Source organism: Nanorana parkeri, unplaced genomic scaffold (genome assembly GCF_000935625.1).
Source record: "Nanorana parkeri isolate BGI_ZX_2015 unplaced genomic scaffold, ASM93562v1 scaffold1617, whole genome shotgun sequence".
NCBI classification, from domain to species: Eukaryota; Metazoa; Chordata; class Amphibia; order Anura; family Dicroglossidae; genus Nanorana; species Nanorana parkeri.
In genome coordinates, this window is record NW_017307885.1 from 234379 (window position 1) to 249251 (window position 14873).

The following is a 14873-nucleotide window of genomic DNA, read 5'->3' on the forward strand; positions in this document are numbered from 1 at the left end:
CCATTCACTTTGTATCCAAAAACAAAAACCCGACACAGCGCAGTAACTATTCATATAACATATTTTTGCCTCATTCTTTTCTCTGAAGTTCTTTTTTGGAAGATGAGACTTCAGTCACTCTTTTGAAAGCATAGGTGCTGATATACCGACTAATTTTGACAAATACATGATTGGTACATATTATTCTTCCGCTAATTAAAATCTGCACCGATGCTTTCAGAAAGGTAATTACTCTACAAGGCCTTTATGAAAAGGATATTTTAACAGGTTATCTAATTTGCTGATAATAAGTAATCTTGCTAATCCATTTTGTAAATAGGAGGGACCACTCTTCATGTCACTGCAGAGAATGGGGCTGACAGATTAATTATCAAGTGCGAGGTGGTCTGATGCTACGAATGGCGAGGGTTCGTCATCAGTCAAAGTCATATTGTAGAGGGAGGCTTGCACGTAAGATGATGAACACAGCAGATGTCTGTGAAATGATTTCACACTGCTCAGAGGCTTCTATTTCTGGGTCTTGTTTGTCACTACATCTGGGCACATATTCTCTATGTATCTCCTATAATTAAGACTTGGATGCTAGATGACATCATGGTGGACCCAGACTAATGATGTCACCACACTGCAACACAAACAGGAGTCTACATACTGTATGTTACTGGCATGGGGAGTCCTACAATGGCCCTCAATGTACAATCAATGCAACCTGCCCCATATACAGCTTTAATTATGCTTGTGGGGGGGAGGAGTGTTAGATTTTTGCAACCTGGACTCATTTCAAAATGGATTTATTTCAATTATCTGACATGAATGAAGTGCTAGGTGTGAAGTGCTAGGTACATTTATGCCTGCACTTGTTGTTTTCCTAGGACCAGTGCTTTGCAGCGTTGTGGGTCTTCTGATTTAGGCAACATTTCCTAAATGTTGCCTAAATCTGGGACATGTTCCCCACATATCCTGCTTGGTTCCTTGCAGGCACCAGCACAAGACACAGAGCCTCCACTATTTTAGCTTGGTGACTACAGACACCAATTATTTATTTAGCTCTTACTGACCACCAATGTAAGAGGGCACTTCACCACTGGCCACCAATGTAAAGTTGAATTTCTAAACTGGCCCTCAATGTAAGGGGGCACTTCTCCACTGAGCACTTCACTACTGACCGTTAACGTAAGGGGACGTTTTACTATTGACCACCACTGCACACCAGTAAAAGGGGCACTTTACCAGCAACCATCAACAAAGGGGGCACTTCGCTTACCAACAATATAAGGGGCACTTCACCAATGACCACGAACGTTACCCTTCTCAGCATTTCACTCTGTGTGCCCAGTGGTGCTCCAGGTTTTTTGCAATTCTAGCAACCCCTTGGTAAGAGTAAACTTCATCTATATCCTGAGCCCTTCCTCTTTTTTCGGAAATGTTACAGCAGGTTCCGGTGGATATCCATTGAAGCAAGTGTGTGGGAACCGTTTCTCCTACCCAAATAGGAACACCAATTCCTACATGTACTCCAACACTTGTAAGAACCCAGATTATGTTCTCCCTGCAGTGATCCTACCTGACCTTAGGAGCATCTGAACCTCTGTTCCTCCCAGTAGTTAGTCTTTTTGAGTCTTGTCCACTCAGGGTTGATTTATACTTTAGTGGTCCATTGTGGTGCATTAACGCACATTGGTCATAATGAATGAGCTTTCAAAGCACCACAATGGATAAAAAAATGCACATGATCCTTTTTTAGCAGAGTTACACTTTACTGTACAGTGCAATGGGGCACCATTCGTAATCAATATCACCGACATAGAGCAGGTACAATGCACCAGCTTGCGCGTTTTAATACGTGTTGCCACAACACACAAGTGTAAATCGTCCCTAATGAAAAATTTAAAACGTGTGTAATTAAAAAATATCATTAATTAGACCATCAGAGGCCAACTTTCTTGATATAGGGGACCTTAGGTGTGACCTATGCCATCACCAGAGGGCCGCATATAATATTCAGTGAATGTTATGCTACAAAAAGCAGTCAGAGATTGCAAAAGGTGATTGTCAGAGACTATGGGCATGCTGCAAGAGATGGACAGAGTCTGCAGACATGCTAAATGAGATGGTTAAAAACTGGGGGCATGCTTAAGGAGACAGATATAGAGTGGAGAAAAGTTGCCTCTTTATACATCAATGCTTCCACGTTTGTGCTTCCTACAGCCTTCCTAAAAATTAGTTGCGCCACATTTGATATTTATCTGAGCAAGATCCAGTATAAAAATGTTAGCCTCTACATGTTCTGCCCCATGTTTGTTCAAAACTATAGCAATGTACATCAGCCTTAAACTCCCAACCACCCAATTATAGCCATATAAACTATGTTTTTAGCCTCACAATAGACATGGTGGGTAATGCGATGGTTAGACTCATTTGGCATGATGCATGAGACATTTGAGGACCAGTGTCTATTAATTATATATGCTGATTACAGAAGAGTTGCTTCCATTGTGTTCTTGCATTTTAATAATTGTGTTTCTCTCTACAGGATTCCATCAGTAAGCAGCTGGTGTACAGTATGCACCAATTACAAGGAAATGTGCGGTATGGCACAGAAAAACATGGCTTCCTGTACAAAAAGAGTGATGGGTATGTCATTGTTCCAATCAGAATTTAATGGTCTTTTATCTGAAGGGAATCGTTAATGCAAAATGTAGTAGAGTGTGTGTGTATGTATGTATGTATGTATGTATGTATGTATGTATGTATATATATATATAATCACACACGCATATATAGTGAGCTTTTTATTTTTTGTTTATTTCGAAAAAGATACTTTCCCTTGTATCCACTTGACAAATTTAATTTTTGACATTATCAAGCCACTATAACCATTTTTTCGGTGATGTAAATTAATCCTAGTTAGTTATGGTGTTAATTACTCTTAATTAGCAGTAGTGTATCCGTGAACATGAGAGACTAAATACCATAGCTGTGCTTATGGTAATCAAGTGAAAAATGTGCACATCAATATGCAAATTCGTAATCTGCTTCCCTCTAAGAGGAATGCAGAGCATGCTGGGATAGGAAGGTGGTAAGTTCTAAGGACATATTCAGCTGTCATTAAAGTAACATAAGAGAGACATTTGGAATGAGCTGGTATTAACATTTGGACATCAAAAGCAATTACGAATATGTTAGGCATTAAGTTTACAGTGAGATTCTTCTTTCACTATGGATAGGTTTGATTGGCCTATCAGAAACGAAGTAATATACATTATAAATATAAATTAATATAAATAGCTGTGGACAGAGAAAAGCATTATTTTCCAGAGTTTCCTGTGCTTCCTCTCCGCCTACCCTAAAGCTGGTACACTGGTAGATCTTTGTATGAAAGTTCATACGACAAATGTCATCAAAACATTTGATAATACTATCAGAAACTTAATGAATGTTGTTTGATTTAATTTTAACATTCAATTTCAGGATGGAATTTTCCAAACGAATACCATATTCACTGTTAGAATTTAGTTTGAGAACTTTTCCATCATGCTCTTTCAATTTTTTTCACCACTATGGTCAAAATTGATTGTCAACTAAATTCTATCCATCTTCAGTCTACCCATCTAATACATCCTAACATACTATCCATCTTCAGTCCACCCATCTAATACATCTTCAAATACTATCCATCTTCAGTCTACCCATCTAAACCATCCTAACATACTATACATGTTCAGTCTACCCATCTAACCCATCCTAACATACTCTTCATCTTCAGTCTACCCATCTAACCCATCCTAACATACTCTTCCTCTTCAGTCTACCCATCTAACCCATCCTAACATACTATCCATCTTCAGTCTACCCATCTAACCCTTCCTAACATATCCATCTACAGTCTACCCATTTAACCCATCCTAGCATAGTATCCTTCTTCAACCTTCCCATCTAACCCATCCTAACGTTCGATCTAACCAATCCTAACATACTATTCATCTTCAGTCTACCCATCCAACGTATCCTAACATATTATCCGTCTTCAGTCTACCCATGTAATGCATTCTAACATACAATCCATCTTCAGTCTACTTCAGTTTACTCAACTAACCCATCCTAACAAACTAGCCATCTTCAATCTACCCATCTAATTCACCCTTACATACTATACATCTTCAGTCTAACCCTCCAATTCATCCTAACATACTATCCATCTTCAGCCTACCTATCTAACCCATCCTAACATATCCATCTACAGTCTACCCATCTAACCCATCCTAACATACTATCCATCTTCAGTATACCCATCTAATCCATCCTGACATACTAACCGTCTTCAGTCTACCCATCTAATCCATCCTAACATACTCTCCGTCTTCTTCAGTCTAACCGTCTAAGCCATCCTAACATACTCTCCATCTTCAGTCTACCCATCTAAGCCATCCTAACATACTATCCATCTTCAGTATACCCATCTAATCCATCCTGACATACTAACCGTCTTCAGTCTATCCATCCTAACATACTCTCCATCTTCTTCAGTCTACCCATCTAATCCATCCTAACATACTATACATGTTCAGTCTACCCATATAATCCACCAAAACATATTATCCTCTCCATAGACTCCATTCACACTTCAAAACTCAAAAAAAAGCTATTGCTTCAGACACCTTCAATTTCAATATGAATTTTTACTCCTTTAAATTAGCTCACATGTAACCATTTTTCACTGTTTCTAGGCTCAGAAAAGTTTGGCAGAAGAGGAAGTGCTCAGTAAAGAACTGTTACTTGACCATCGCACATGGCGCGGTATTGGATAATTTTTATTTATGCCTACATACTGTATTCCATCATATAGTTGCTTTAAAACAAGGTGTACCGTTAATATCCCAACTCTGGACTGCCGTAATATTTACCCATGCAGTGAGGAATCCCTCGCCCCCCCCACCCTGCACTGCATGCATTTGGCAAGGGGGGAAACAAATGAGTACAAATACTTACCATATTCCTTGCAACCCTCAGCAGGCGTCACTCGCCTTCGCTGTCTGATGCTCCAGAATGTGGGTGGGTCTTTGCCGTCCTCCCATACAATGTAGAAATGCTGGTCCTGCATTGTACGTGATGACGTCGGAGGGCTACGACCATCCAGATAGCAAAAGGAAGTGGCTGTAAGGGAGAAGGAAGCCTGCGGGTCCGAGCAATAATGTATTTGTACTTATTACTCTCTCCCCCCCCAGCCTATGGTGCTCAACTGGCTGCCCTTTAGCTCCTCCTTTGCATCCCTGACATCCACGGTAAAAATATTGAATTTCTTTTTGGTAAAGATACTTTTTTAATTGCAATATATTTTATGGAACATTTTCAAATAAGTTATACTGGATTACAAAGGTTCATAGCTCAAAAAAAAAAACAAACAGAGCGAAAGATATTGCCTCTTTCGGCATCCACCGTAAATAGTCCGGCACTAAGAACTAGACACATGTAGAGGGGTAAGTATGATCAGAAAAGAGAGGAAATGGGAGATTTAGTCCTTATTATGAACTCTTTAATAGGAAGATCTAGGCAGAAAAAGTATCTAGAGAGAAGCCATAGGGGCTAGAAGAGGAGCAGAAGTAAAGAAAGAGAAGACGAGAGGTCAAGAAAAAGGGAAGCACTGGGACTCCTCTTATACATCCTACCCATGTAGAGGTGTCACAAAGAGGTGGAGCTTGTGGGCAGAACGGTTCCATGGGGACCAAGCAGAGATAATTTTTTTTGAGTGTCAGTGAGTATACTAGTAAGTTTCTCGTTCACAAATAATCTATACGTTATTTAACTTCTGCAAATTGCATAAACTGCGTAAATGTTATCCTTCAAGCTCTGGCAATGGTTTGCTTAGCTGCCCGTAACACCAAGGTAGCCAATTTGAGTTGGTGCTTGGTGAGAAAGGGAGGTTGTAGATGAGGAAGTGTGAAGATAGGAAAGAGTAATTGAATAAGGCATGGAGAAGTTTGAGCGCTTTGGTCCAGAATTGAGGTATCATAGGGCAGGACCACCAAGTGTGTGACACCTCTCCAACAATGTTACATCCTCTATAGCTGGGTTAGCCAAACTTCAGTCCTCAGGCTGTGGTCAAACTAAAAATTCCATCATGCCTTATTGGGCTATGAGACCACAACAGCTGGAGGGCCGAAGTTTGGCTGCTCCTCTTTAGCACCTGTCTGAATGGGATGGATGGAGATGTGCCAGCCTGGAGGGTACCAGATACCAGCAAGTGAGATCTTTAAATGCAGCTTCAACAGAAGTTATGTTGATGGAGCAAGAAGTGACAGTGAACCAAATTAGTTGCCAGCCCTCCTGGGGCAGGAAAAGAGTCGGGAATTATGGCAGGGAGATCTCAGTGCTGGTGTATCCAGGTTGTATTTGTAGACAGATCAGGCATCACATATTATTATTATTCAGGATTTATATAGCGCCAACAGTTTGCGCAGCACTTTACAATATAAGGAAGACATTACAATACAATTCAAGACTAGATGGTAAGAAGGGCCCTGCCTGTGAAGGCTTGACATCTAAAAGGGAGGGTCAAGTGGTTCATGAGGAGGTAGCTGTGTGGGGTTAGACTTTTTGAGAACGCGATGGTTCAGTGGTTAGTTAGAGGTGGGATAGGCTTCCCTGAAGAGATGAGCCTTTAGGGATCACCTAAAGGCAGTCAGAGTGGGAGATAGACGGACCTATAGCTAAAACATCACTGTTTGATTGGCTGACCCTTTACCACCTCCACACAGCTTTTGTGAAGCCCTAAAAGAACCCTTAAAGGAGAACTATGGGGTCAGTGCTTTTCCCCATAATTCTCCTAAGGGTCATGGGGAGGACACAAACTAGTGTCCTCCCGTGACCCAAAGCTCAGGCTACCGCGAGCTACAGCTCGCGGTATACTGAGACCGCAGCAGCCGGGAGGGATCTTGACATTACTGTCTACCCAGCTGCATGATTGACAGCTGGTTCTGCCTATTTAGAGGCAGAGCCAGCTGTACCCACCCCCTCCCCCATCCGTTCCGCCAGTCAGCGCTGGAGGATCGGACAGGGGAGAAATCCCTGCAGGGAGCCGAGAGTGATAGTCATGGCTCTCTGCAGGGACAGGATCGAGAAGTGGGCGAGCGATGGTATGTGTTTGCTCACTTTCCGATCTATTGAGCCGACGTGTGACAGTTTCATTGTCACACGTCGGCTCGAACTATGAGGATGAGTGATTTTCACTGACCTCATTGATCTCCCTTAACCTCTAGACTGATAATGTTAAATATAGGTCCTAATGGCAGTGCTGGATGTAGTTTTAACAAATACGTAGCAGACTTTAGCAGCCTACAGCCTTCTGAGGGCAACTAAAAGCTTGTTTAAACCTACAGCCAGCACTTCAAATAAGAACAGCATTCAACACTCCCATATTGGAGCTGAGAAGTGCATTAGGCACCATAAGGAAGTTGCTGAGTGCTTGTTGAATACATCACAAATGTTCACTCAAGCTGATGCCCTTTAGACTAGTGTGTTCCATCTAGGTTTAAAAAAGAACTCTGGGTAGAATGTTTTTTTAAACCCTTGCAGTGGGGTTACTCCTGCACTGCAAGGGTTAAGTGCTCCTTTTTACCTAGGGTCAAAAGTAAAAGTTACATTCACCCGATCCTTGGAGCTGGGTTGCAGCAGTCTAAGGTTACGGAGTCATCACGGTCTATAAATATATATCTGTGTATAGAACGTGAGGATGCCGAGGGGGATACCATTGCTGCAGCGTAGAAGGAAACAGGCAGGAGAGAGCACTGTCACAGCCGGCGGGTTCTGAGGATTGTAATTTTTGACCCTAGCCAAAAACAAGCACTCAACCCTTGCAGTACGGGGGTAGTCCCACTGCAACGGTTAATACAATTTTTACCCTGAGTTGTTCTTTAAACAATCCCCTCGTTTTTACGACATTTAGGGTCTCACAATTCCGACATCCATAAACTTCTATAAGACAAAGAATCGAGTGTTAACTACGGTAAGCAATCCGTAAGAAGGAATTTTTCATTGACCCGTCCACAATAAAGTCCTATCTAAATGGTTGCTGTGGGTTCCTTTCATCTTGGCCGTTTCCTTTGCCGTACTGAATCATATGTTTTTATAAATGGTTATCTTTCGGTGAACATACGGTAACTTTGTCATTCTCTGTTGCTTTCAGCCAAATCGCCAGCCGGCTAAATTGAATCTGTTGACGTGCCAGGTGAAGCCTAACCTGGAAGATAAGAAATGCTTTGACCTCATATCACGTATGTTCTCTTGGCTTTCATCCACTTCTGATTAAAGATCAACAAACGTATTAAAAGCCACTCAACGGATGATTCATCCAGTCTGCAGCATAAGGATCTGCAACAATTCACATGATTTAGATTTACCGCTATAGTCTATTTTTTTCTTAGTGGAAAAGCAGAGAAAAGCTTTTTTATGCTGGGCGCCCGTACACTTCGCCACTTTTCCAACCTGAACACAGATCTAGAAATGCGCTTCACTAAAATTATGTATTTTTTAAAATTGAATTCCTCTCTCAGACTTTTTTTTCCTTTACTTTTGGCCCTTGTGGGGTCACAAATCAATTTTGTAGATTGCAGATACAAAATGTCCTTAACAATATGTGAATCTTGTTAAAGTGACACTAAACTCAGGAATTAAATCTTAAAAATGCATTTAAGTACCTCAACTAATAACAAAAATGTATCTTATTTGTGTATCACTCGGCTGTAGATCCTCCGATCATCTCTGAATTGGTGCTGACACTGTCCTTCCTTCTGGAGGGTGGCTACTTTTGTTCCCCATGGTCCCTGTGTGTGTTGTAAAGTAGTCACCGCTCCAAGCTCACATCTGTGATAAACTACAATCTCAATACAAATTAGTAAAACAAACGTGAGATTGTAGTCCATCACAGGAGCGAGCTTGGAGCCGGGGCTACCCTACCCTAAAGAAAATTGGATTTAGGTCCACTTTATTAATTTTCCAGTAATTGATTTTTTTTCCAGAGGTTGTTGTTGAGTTTTGCAGAAGTTTCACTTGTGCTTTTATTTTATTAAAGTGCTGCTGTGGCCCAAAACTTTTGTTAGTTTTGTATAGAGTGGAGAGGGATTAGAAGACCTGTCAGGAATTATTGCTGTCTGTGTCCCCTTTAGGGAGATTCACCCTCTCTGGTGACCATCATCACTGAAAGTGAAAGAAGATCCCAAATTCAGTGTTGTCATCAGAACAGGAATAGATCGGGATTCTTCCAATAGGGACACTAGTTCTGGTGACCCCCAGGGATTTCCCTCACTTTGGAGGAATTTCCTCTTACTTCCTGTTGTTGCTATTGGACAGGAAGTGAAGGGAAATCTCCCAAATAACACAAACACATAAGGCAGAAAAAGCTGACCGGATATAACCCTCCCTTACTTAATCCAAAACTGAAAAAATAAAAGTTTTGGCTTCAGTTCTACTTTAAACAATGTTCCTTTGTTGTCAGGATGGTTATATTGGGAATAAACTCCATTTTATTTTTGCCTTCCAGATAATCGAACATATCATTTCTTAGCGGAGGATGAGCAGGACTGTGTTGTGTAAGTAAAAGCTGCATTGTTTGTCTGCGCACAACACTCCCTAATTAAAGGGACACAGCGCAATGTTTCCTGTGTGTTCTATTAAAAATTATAAACGCCTCACAAATCATGTGATCTCTCACACACCAGCAGTAAATCAGTATCCTCAATCCATGAGTGACACATATCATTAGCCATTGTGTCTATGGGCTTGGATGAAAAAGTGCATCCAACACCAGTGTATCCTATATTTTACTACATACAGCTGAACATTGAGCAACTTTCATTTCAATCTATTACTCAATTGCCACAAAATATATAAATTCATGTTTCAGCACAAGGGGCGAAGGGGTTTCTTCTCAGTTAGATTGGTCAAGGTCTGGAACTCGCTGCCACATGCTGTGATTTCGGCTGAAAGTGTGGAATCATTCAAGAGGCGATTGGATGATTTCCTCAGGGACCGTAATATACAGGGGTACAAGTACTCTTAAAATTGATAACACACAAGGGACCTATACATACTACACACCAATAGGACCATACACGCCTACACAAATAGGTTGGACTTGATGGACATATGTCTTTATTCAACCTCGAATACTATGTAACTATGTTCTGCACACTAAATGCCTCTGCGAACCCAGATATTACATCATAAATGTAGCAGTGACATCATCACATTGCTGTACATAGCCTGTGCAAAGAGCAAAGCTGTGGGAGGGACCCAGCAGGCTCCACCCAGTACAGGCTGCCTGCAGAAAACTACAGGGGGGGGGAGACGCGCCAAGTCACCCTGCACAAGGAGAGAGTGCAGCAGTGGCCGGTCTTTATTACAGGAGGGGGCAGAGACAAGACCAGTCACCCTGCACAAGGAGAGAGAGCAGCAGTGACCAGTCTTTATTGCAGGAGGGGGCGGAGACAAGACGAGTCACCCTGCACAAGGAGAGACAGCAGCAGTGAGCGGTCTTTTTTCAGAGGAAGCTCCCAAGTCTTACACTGGATTACTGCAAAGATCTAGAAGAAATACACAAAGCTCACCAAGATTCCAGGAGGAATACACATGAGTTGTACTTGGACATTTACTTATCCCAGGTTTCAGCTTTAATTTGCTTGATGCTGAGCTCTGGACAGACCCGATTTTGCTATACTTTTGCGTTTGTTAGATAATCAGTAAGTGTATGTTACATAAAACTAGCACAAAGACCTAATCCCTTGCACAGCAGGACTCAGGAAGAGACAGGGAGGGGCAGCATTCTGGGCCAGTCATGCTGTGATGCACAGTGCTGTCTGCTAACAGGGATACAGAGCAGGGGGATGACCCCATTAGGTGTGCCACTGCTCCATTATTGTCCAATCACAGGCTGGGTTGGGTCCTAGGCTGTACATCTTCATTAGTTCCAGGATCTGGCTGCAATGCTTGCAACATGCGTCTGGCTAAACAGTATTACATTTCATTTTACAGATGACCAGTTCACATGGATGTATTTCAATTTAAAATAGTTTACATTTAATTTAGCTCAACCAACATGAAAAGAAACCTATACACAATATGAAGTGGTAAATTTGGCACTTTGGTATTCTTTGATGGTTTAGATTGAAATTTCCTTTAATAAACAATGATGTTTTAGGTGGATCTCGGTGCTAACTAACAGCAAGCAGGAAGCTTTGAATATGGCGTTCCATGAAGCGCGGCCCAGTGAGGAGAACAGTATTGATGATCTCACTAAAGACATAATAGAGGACATTAGACGGATGCCGGGGAACAGTGTGTGCTGTGACTGCGGAGCACCAGGTGACATAGAAATATATATTGTTATTATTCAGGCTACCTGTATACATCCTGATCCTCTGCCTGCTACAATGAGCATACATGAGACGCGAGAATGCTTACTGATCCAAGCAGAGATTGTTTAACATGTTGGAAAGTCTTTGCTTGGAAATAAAGGGCCATGAATCATAAGCTAGAAGATGCCATATGTGAAAGAGTGGAAAACACACAGAATTGTCAGAGGATTGTCAGTACAGAAGATATTTTTTTTGGGGGGGGGTAATTCCATTTTCCCAAATTTGCGGCCTAGGAAAGTGGAATTACCCTTTAATAATGCAAGCAGCACATTTTAAACTTTTTTTTTAAATGTATGTCATGTGAATGAGAAATGTAACGACTATGAAATAAGTGTTATCCCAATTTGGTTTGTAAAAGTGGAAATACAATTAAGGAAGGAAAAATTTTATTAACCCTTGCCGTGCGGCTACCCCCGCACTGCAAGGGTTAACTGCTCCTTTTTGTCTAGGTGCTAAAAAAAAAAGTTATGCTCACCGGAAATGCTGAGCCGACTCCCTGCTTCTCCGGTCACTGAAGCGTGTCTCCGCCTCTGCTGCACAGAGGTGATGTTCCCCAGCGTCCTCACATCTATACACTTGTATAGAATGTGATGACGCAAGGATTCTTAGATCGGTGCAGCGGAGGGGGAGAGAGGCTCCAGGGACCAATCTAAGAACAAGCTTGCTCAGAGGATCAGGTGAGTATAACTTTTTTTATTTTTGATCCTAGACAAAAACGGCACTTACCCATTGCAGTGTGAGGCTAGCCCCACTGCAAGGGTTAAGAAAAATGTTCTTCTTTAAAGCAGAACTCATCTATTCATACAAAACCACTTGCAACCCCCTTTACCCAGCAGGTGAACTCTGTTCAGAGGGGGCCGGGATGACACCGCTCTTAATTTTTTATCTATCGCCCTTTTTTTTTCTTTTCTCACTGTGGATGAATGATGTTCTTTTTCTGCCTTTGCAGCAAGTATTTCTTCATTGAAAGCTGCCATGCGTCTTATACCATTGGGAGTATTCTCTTGTAATTTGTGCATTGGAAATGTCTCTTCTGTCACAGTGTACATCTGATATGCACTTGTCAGAGCTAAATTAAAACGACTTTTATTTACAAGTTGCAGCTGGGGATTTCACTGGCACCGGCCATGCCATGAGACTTTGATGTACTTGAATAGCCGACAACTCTGTGTTTTGTTATAGGGCGCTAAGGCTAATTTATAATCAGTGAAAAGAAAAGTGGGGTGTCCCATAAAGATATTTTTTTTCAAATGCTCAAAGCTGAAGTTTAATCTACTTACATTTAGCCTTCTCTGGTTCCTCCACCATCAACATGCTAATGGAATTATTAAATACAGTAAAACCTTTCTGTTTTCATGACGTACTTTACGTTAAACCCAGTCAAGCAGATCATGGCTGGTGGGGTAGGGGGGGGGGACCGTTTCCTGTGTGTGCTGGAACCCTGGGAGTGTACTGTATATCCAATCAGGCAGGCCCTTTTACTACATACTTGTTGGCAAGAAAGCAATAGAAGCTGACTGTTGTGTCCTATGTATAAACCTGCTCCTAAGTAACAGCTGGAAATGTAAGAAATATTTTTTTTTAAATAATTTTTCTGTATGCTGTGTAAATGGGAACAAATAATATACATATAGAGGAGTTTTATCAAATTTGACTGCGAATGTAGAAATACACTTCAAACATGACACTTTGAAAAAAAAAAGTAACTAAAACCTTCAAGAGTATTACTACAGGGGGAACTGTCAGTCCTTTTCTGAGATTTACTTCTGTATTTTACTAGATCCAATGTGGTTGTCCATCAATCTTGGTATCTTGACGTGTATTGAATGCTCTGGTGTCCATCGAGAGCTTGGCGTCCATCACTCCCGAATCCAGTCATTGTCATTGGACAAACTTGGGACCTCAGAGCTCTTAGTAAGTAAATGTATTTATTTATTGCAGGTATTTATATAGAGCCAGCAATTTACACAGTGCACCTTCACATCAGTCACTGCCTTCGAGGAGCGTACAATCTAAGGTAGGGCTGCGGCTAGCGATTATTTTCATAATCGATTTAGTTGCCCGATTTTTTATTTTTTCAAATAAGCGATTGGTTGCATTAAAAAAAATCTCTCTTCTCTCCCCACCCCCCACAAACTAACCGATAATGAGAATAGTTGCCAACTATTTTCATCGATTATTATCGATTTAATCGATTAGTTATTGCAGCCCTAGTCTATGGTCCCTATCTTGCATGCACATAGGGCTGATTTGGACAGGAGCCAATTAACCTTCCAGCATGTCTTTGCCATGTGGGAGGAAACCGGTGATCCGGAGGAAACCCACATAAGCACCAAGAGAACATGCAAAGTACTTGAGCTGTTTCTCCTTGCGGTGGTACATACATTATTGCTATGTTTATAGCGTGTGCACATTTTCTTTTGTTCACTTTTATAGTTAACGGTAGAATGAACATGAAGCACAATATATTTTTGTTTTTTTATAAAAAAAGAAGATACATGTGTTACTCTTATGACCATTTATACTTTGTAATAAATGTTGTACCACTTGGCTAATTGCCCAATCTTTTAAAACTACAGCACGCCACTGGCGGAACTACCAGGGTAGCAGTGGTCGCAATTGCGACCGGGCCCTGGCGTTCCGCCACTTGGGGGGGCCCAGCAAGGAAGTAGAGGGCCCCCCGCGATTGTGCCGCTCCTTCCCTGTCGCACAGCCACCCGCAGCATAAAGGAACAAAATGGGCAAATAAGTATTTAATCCAGTATGCTGGATCATATGTTAAACATGTATTGCTGATTTGATTTAAAGTAGTATTAAGCTCTTATTAATGAAAAAAATAATAGAAAATGTGTAATAAAAAATTGATAATCCTGAACAAGCAAATATACATTACCCAGCAAAGTACATAATATGATTACATGCGGTTGGGAATGAATGATTGTCGCTTGACGCACGATAGATGCATCCAGGGACAATCATTTATTCCAAACCGCAGTTAATCGTGCTTGGTACAATTGCATGTGGACTGCCGCTGACAGATGCTGTCGCTGTGCCCATTCACGTAAAAGACAAGGTGACAGCAGCCAGATCTGTTAGGAACAGCTGGGATTTCTGCAGCAGGAATCCCAGAGCGCACATAAATGCCCCATGTGAATGGAGGCTGTGAGCGTTAGCATTCATCATATATGCTTTATCTTTTCAGCTAGCCAAAAACGTTGGTAACTCTGGATTTAATGACATTGTAGAGGCCAGCCTCCCGTCTCCGACAATCAAACCTACCACCGACAGTGCAATGTAAGTATGTTCTACACTAGTTCGCTAGGTGATGTATCATTCCACTAGATACATTTTTACAACTTGTGTTTACATCTATTTTATGATAGAATCTTTCTAATATTTAATGTTACTGTTTTATATATCACTGGCACTAGTCCGCAGAGATCATTAAACCATCAACATCTATAA

At 41.4% G+C, this 14873-nt stretch overlaps 1 protein-coding gene across 5 annotated transcripts in view; it reads left to right on the top strand.

Annotated features, from left to right (window-relative positions):
- The window catches only part of LOC108799051 (arf-GAP with SH3 domain, ANK repeat and PH domain-containing protein 1-like), a 130599-nt gene that overhangs the window by 99978 nt on the left and 15748 nt on the right, over positions 1-14873 (top strand). For all 5 annotated transcript variants that reach the window (XM_018570865.1, XM_018570868.1, XM_018570867.1 and 2 more), the window contains 7 exons: positions 2534-2634; positions 4728-4797; positions 8183-8270; positions 9536-9584; positions 11192-11355; positions 13189-13322; positions 14611-14702. In XM_018570865.1, coding sequence (XP_018426367.1) covers positions 2534-2634; positions 4728-4797; positions 8183-8270; positions 9536-9584; positions 11192-11355; positions 13189-13322; positions 14611-14702 — 698 coding nt within the window. The remainder of the gene's footprint in view (positions 1-2533; positions 2635-4727; positions 4798-8182; positions 8271-9535; positions 9585-11191; positions 11356-13188; positions 13323-14610; positions 14703-14873) is intronic.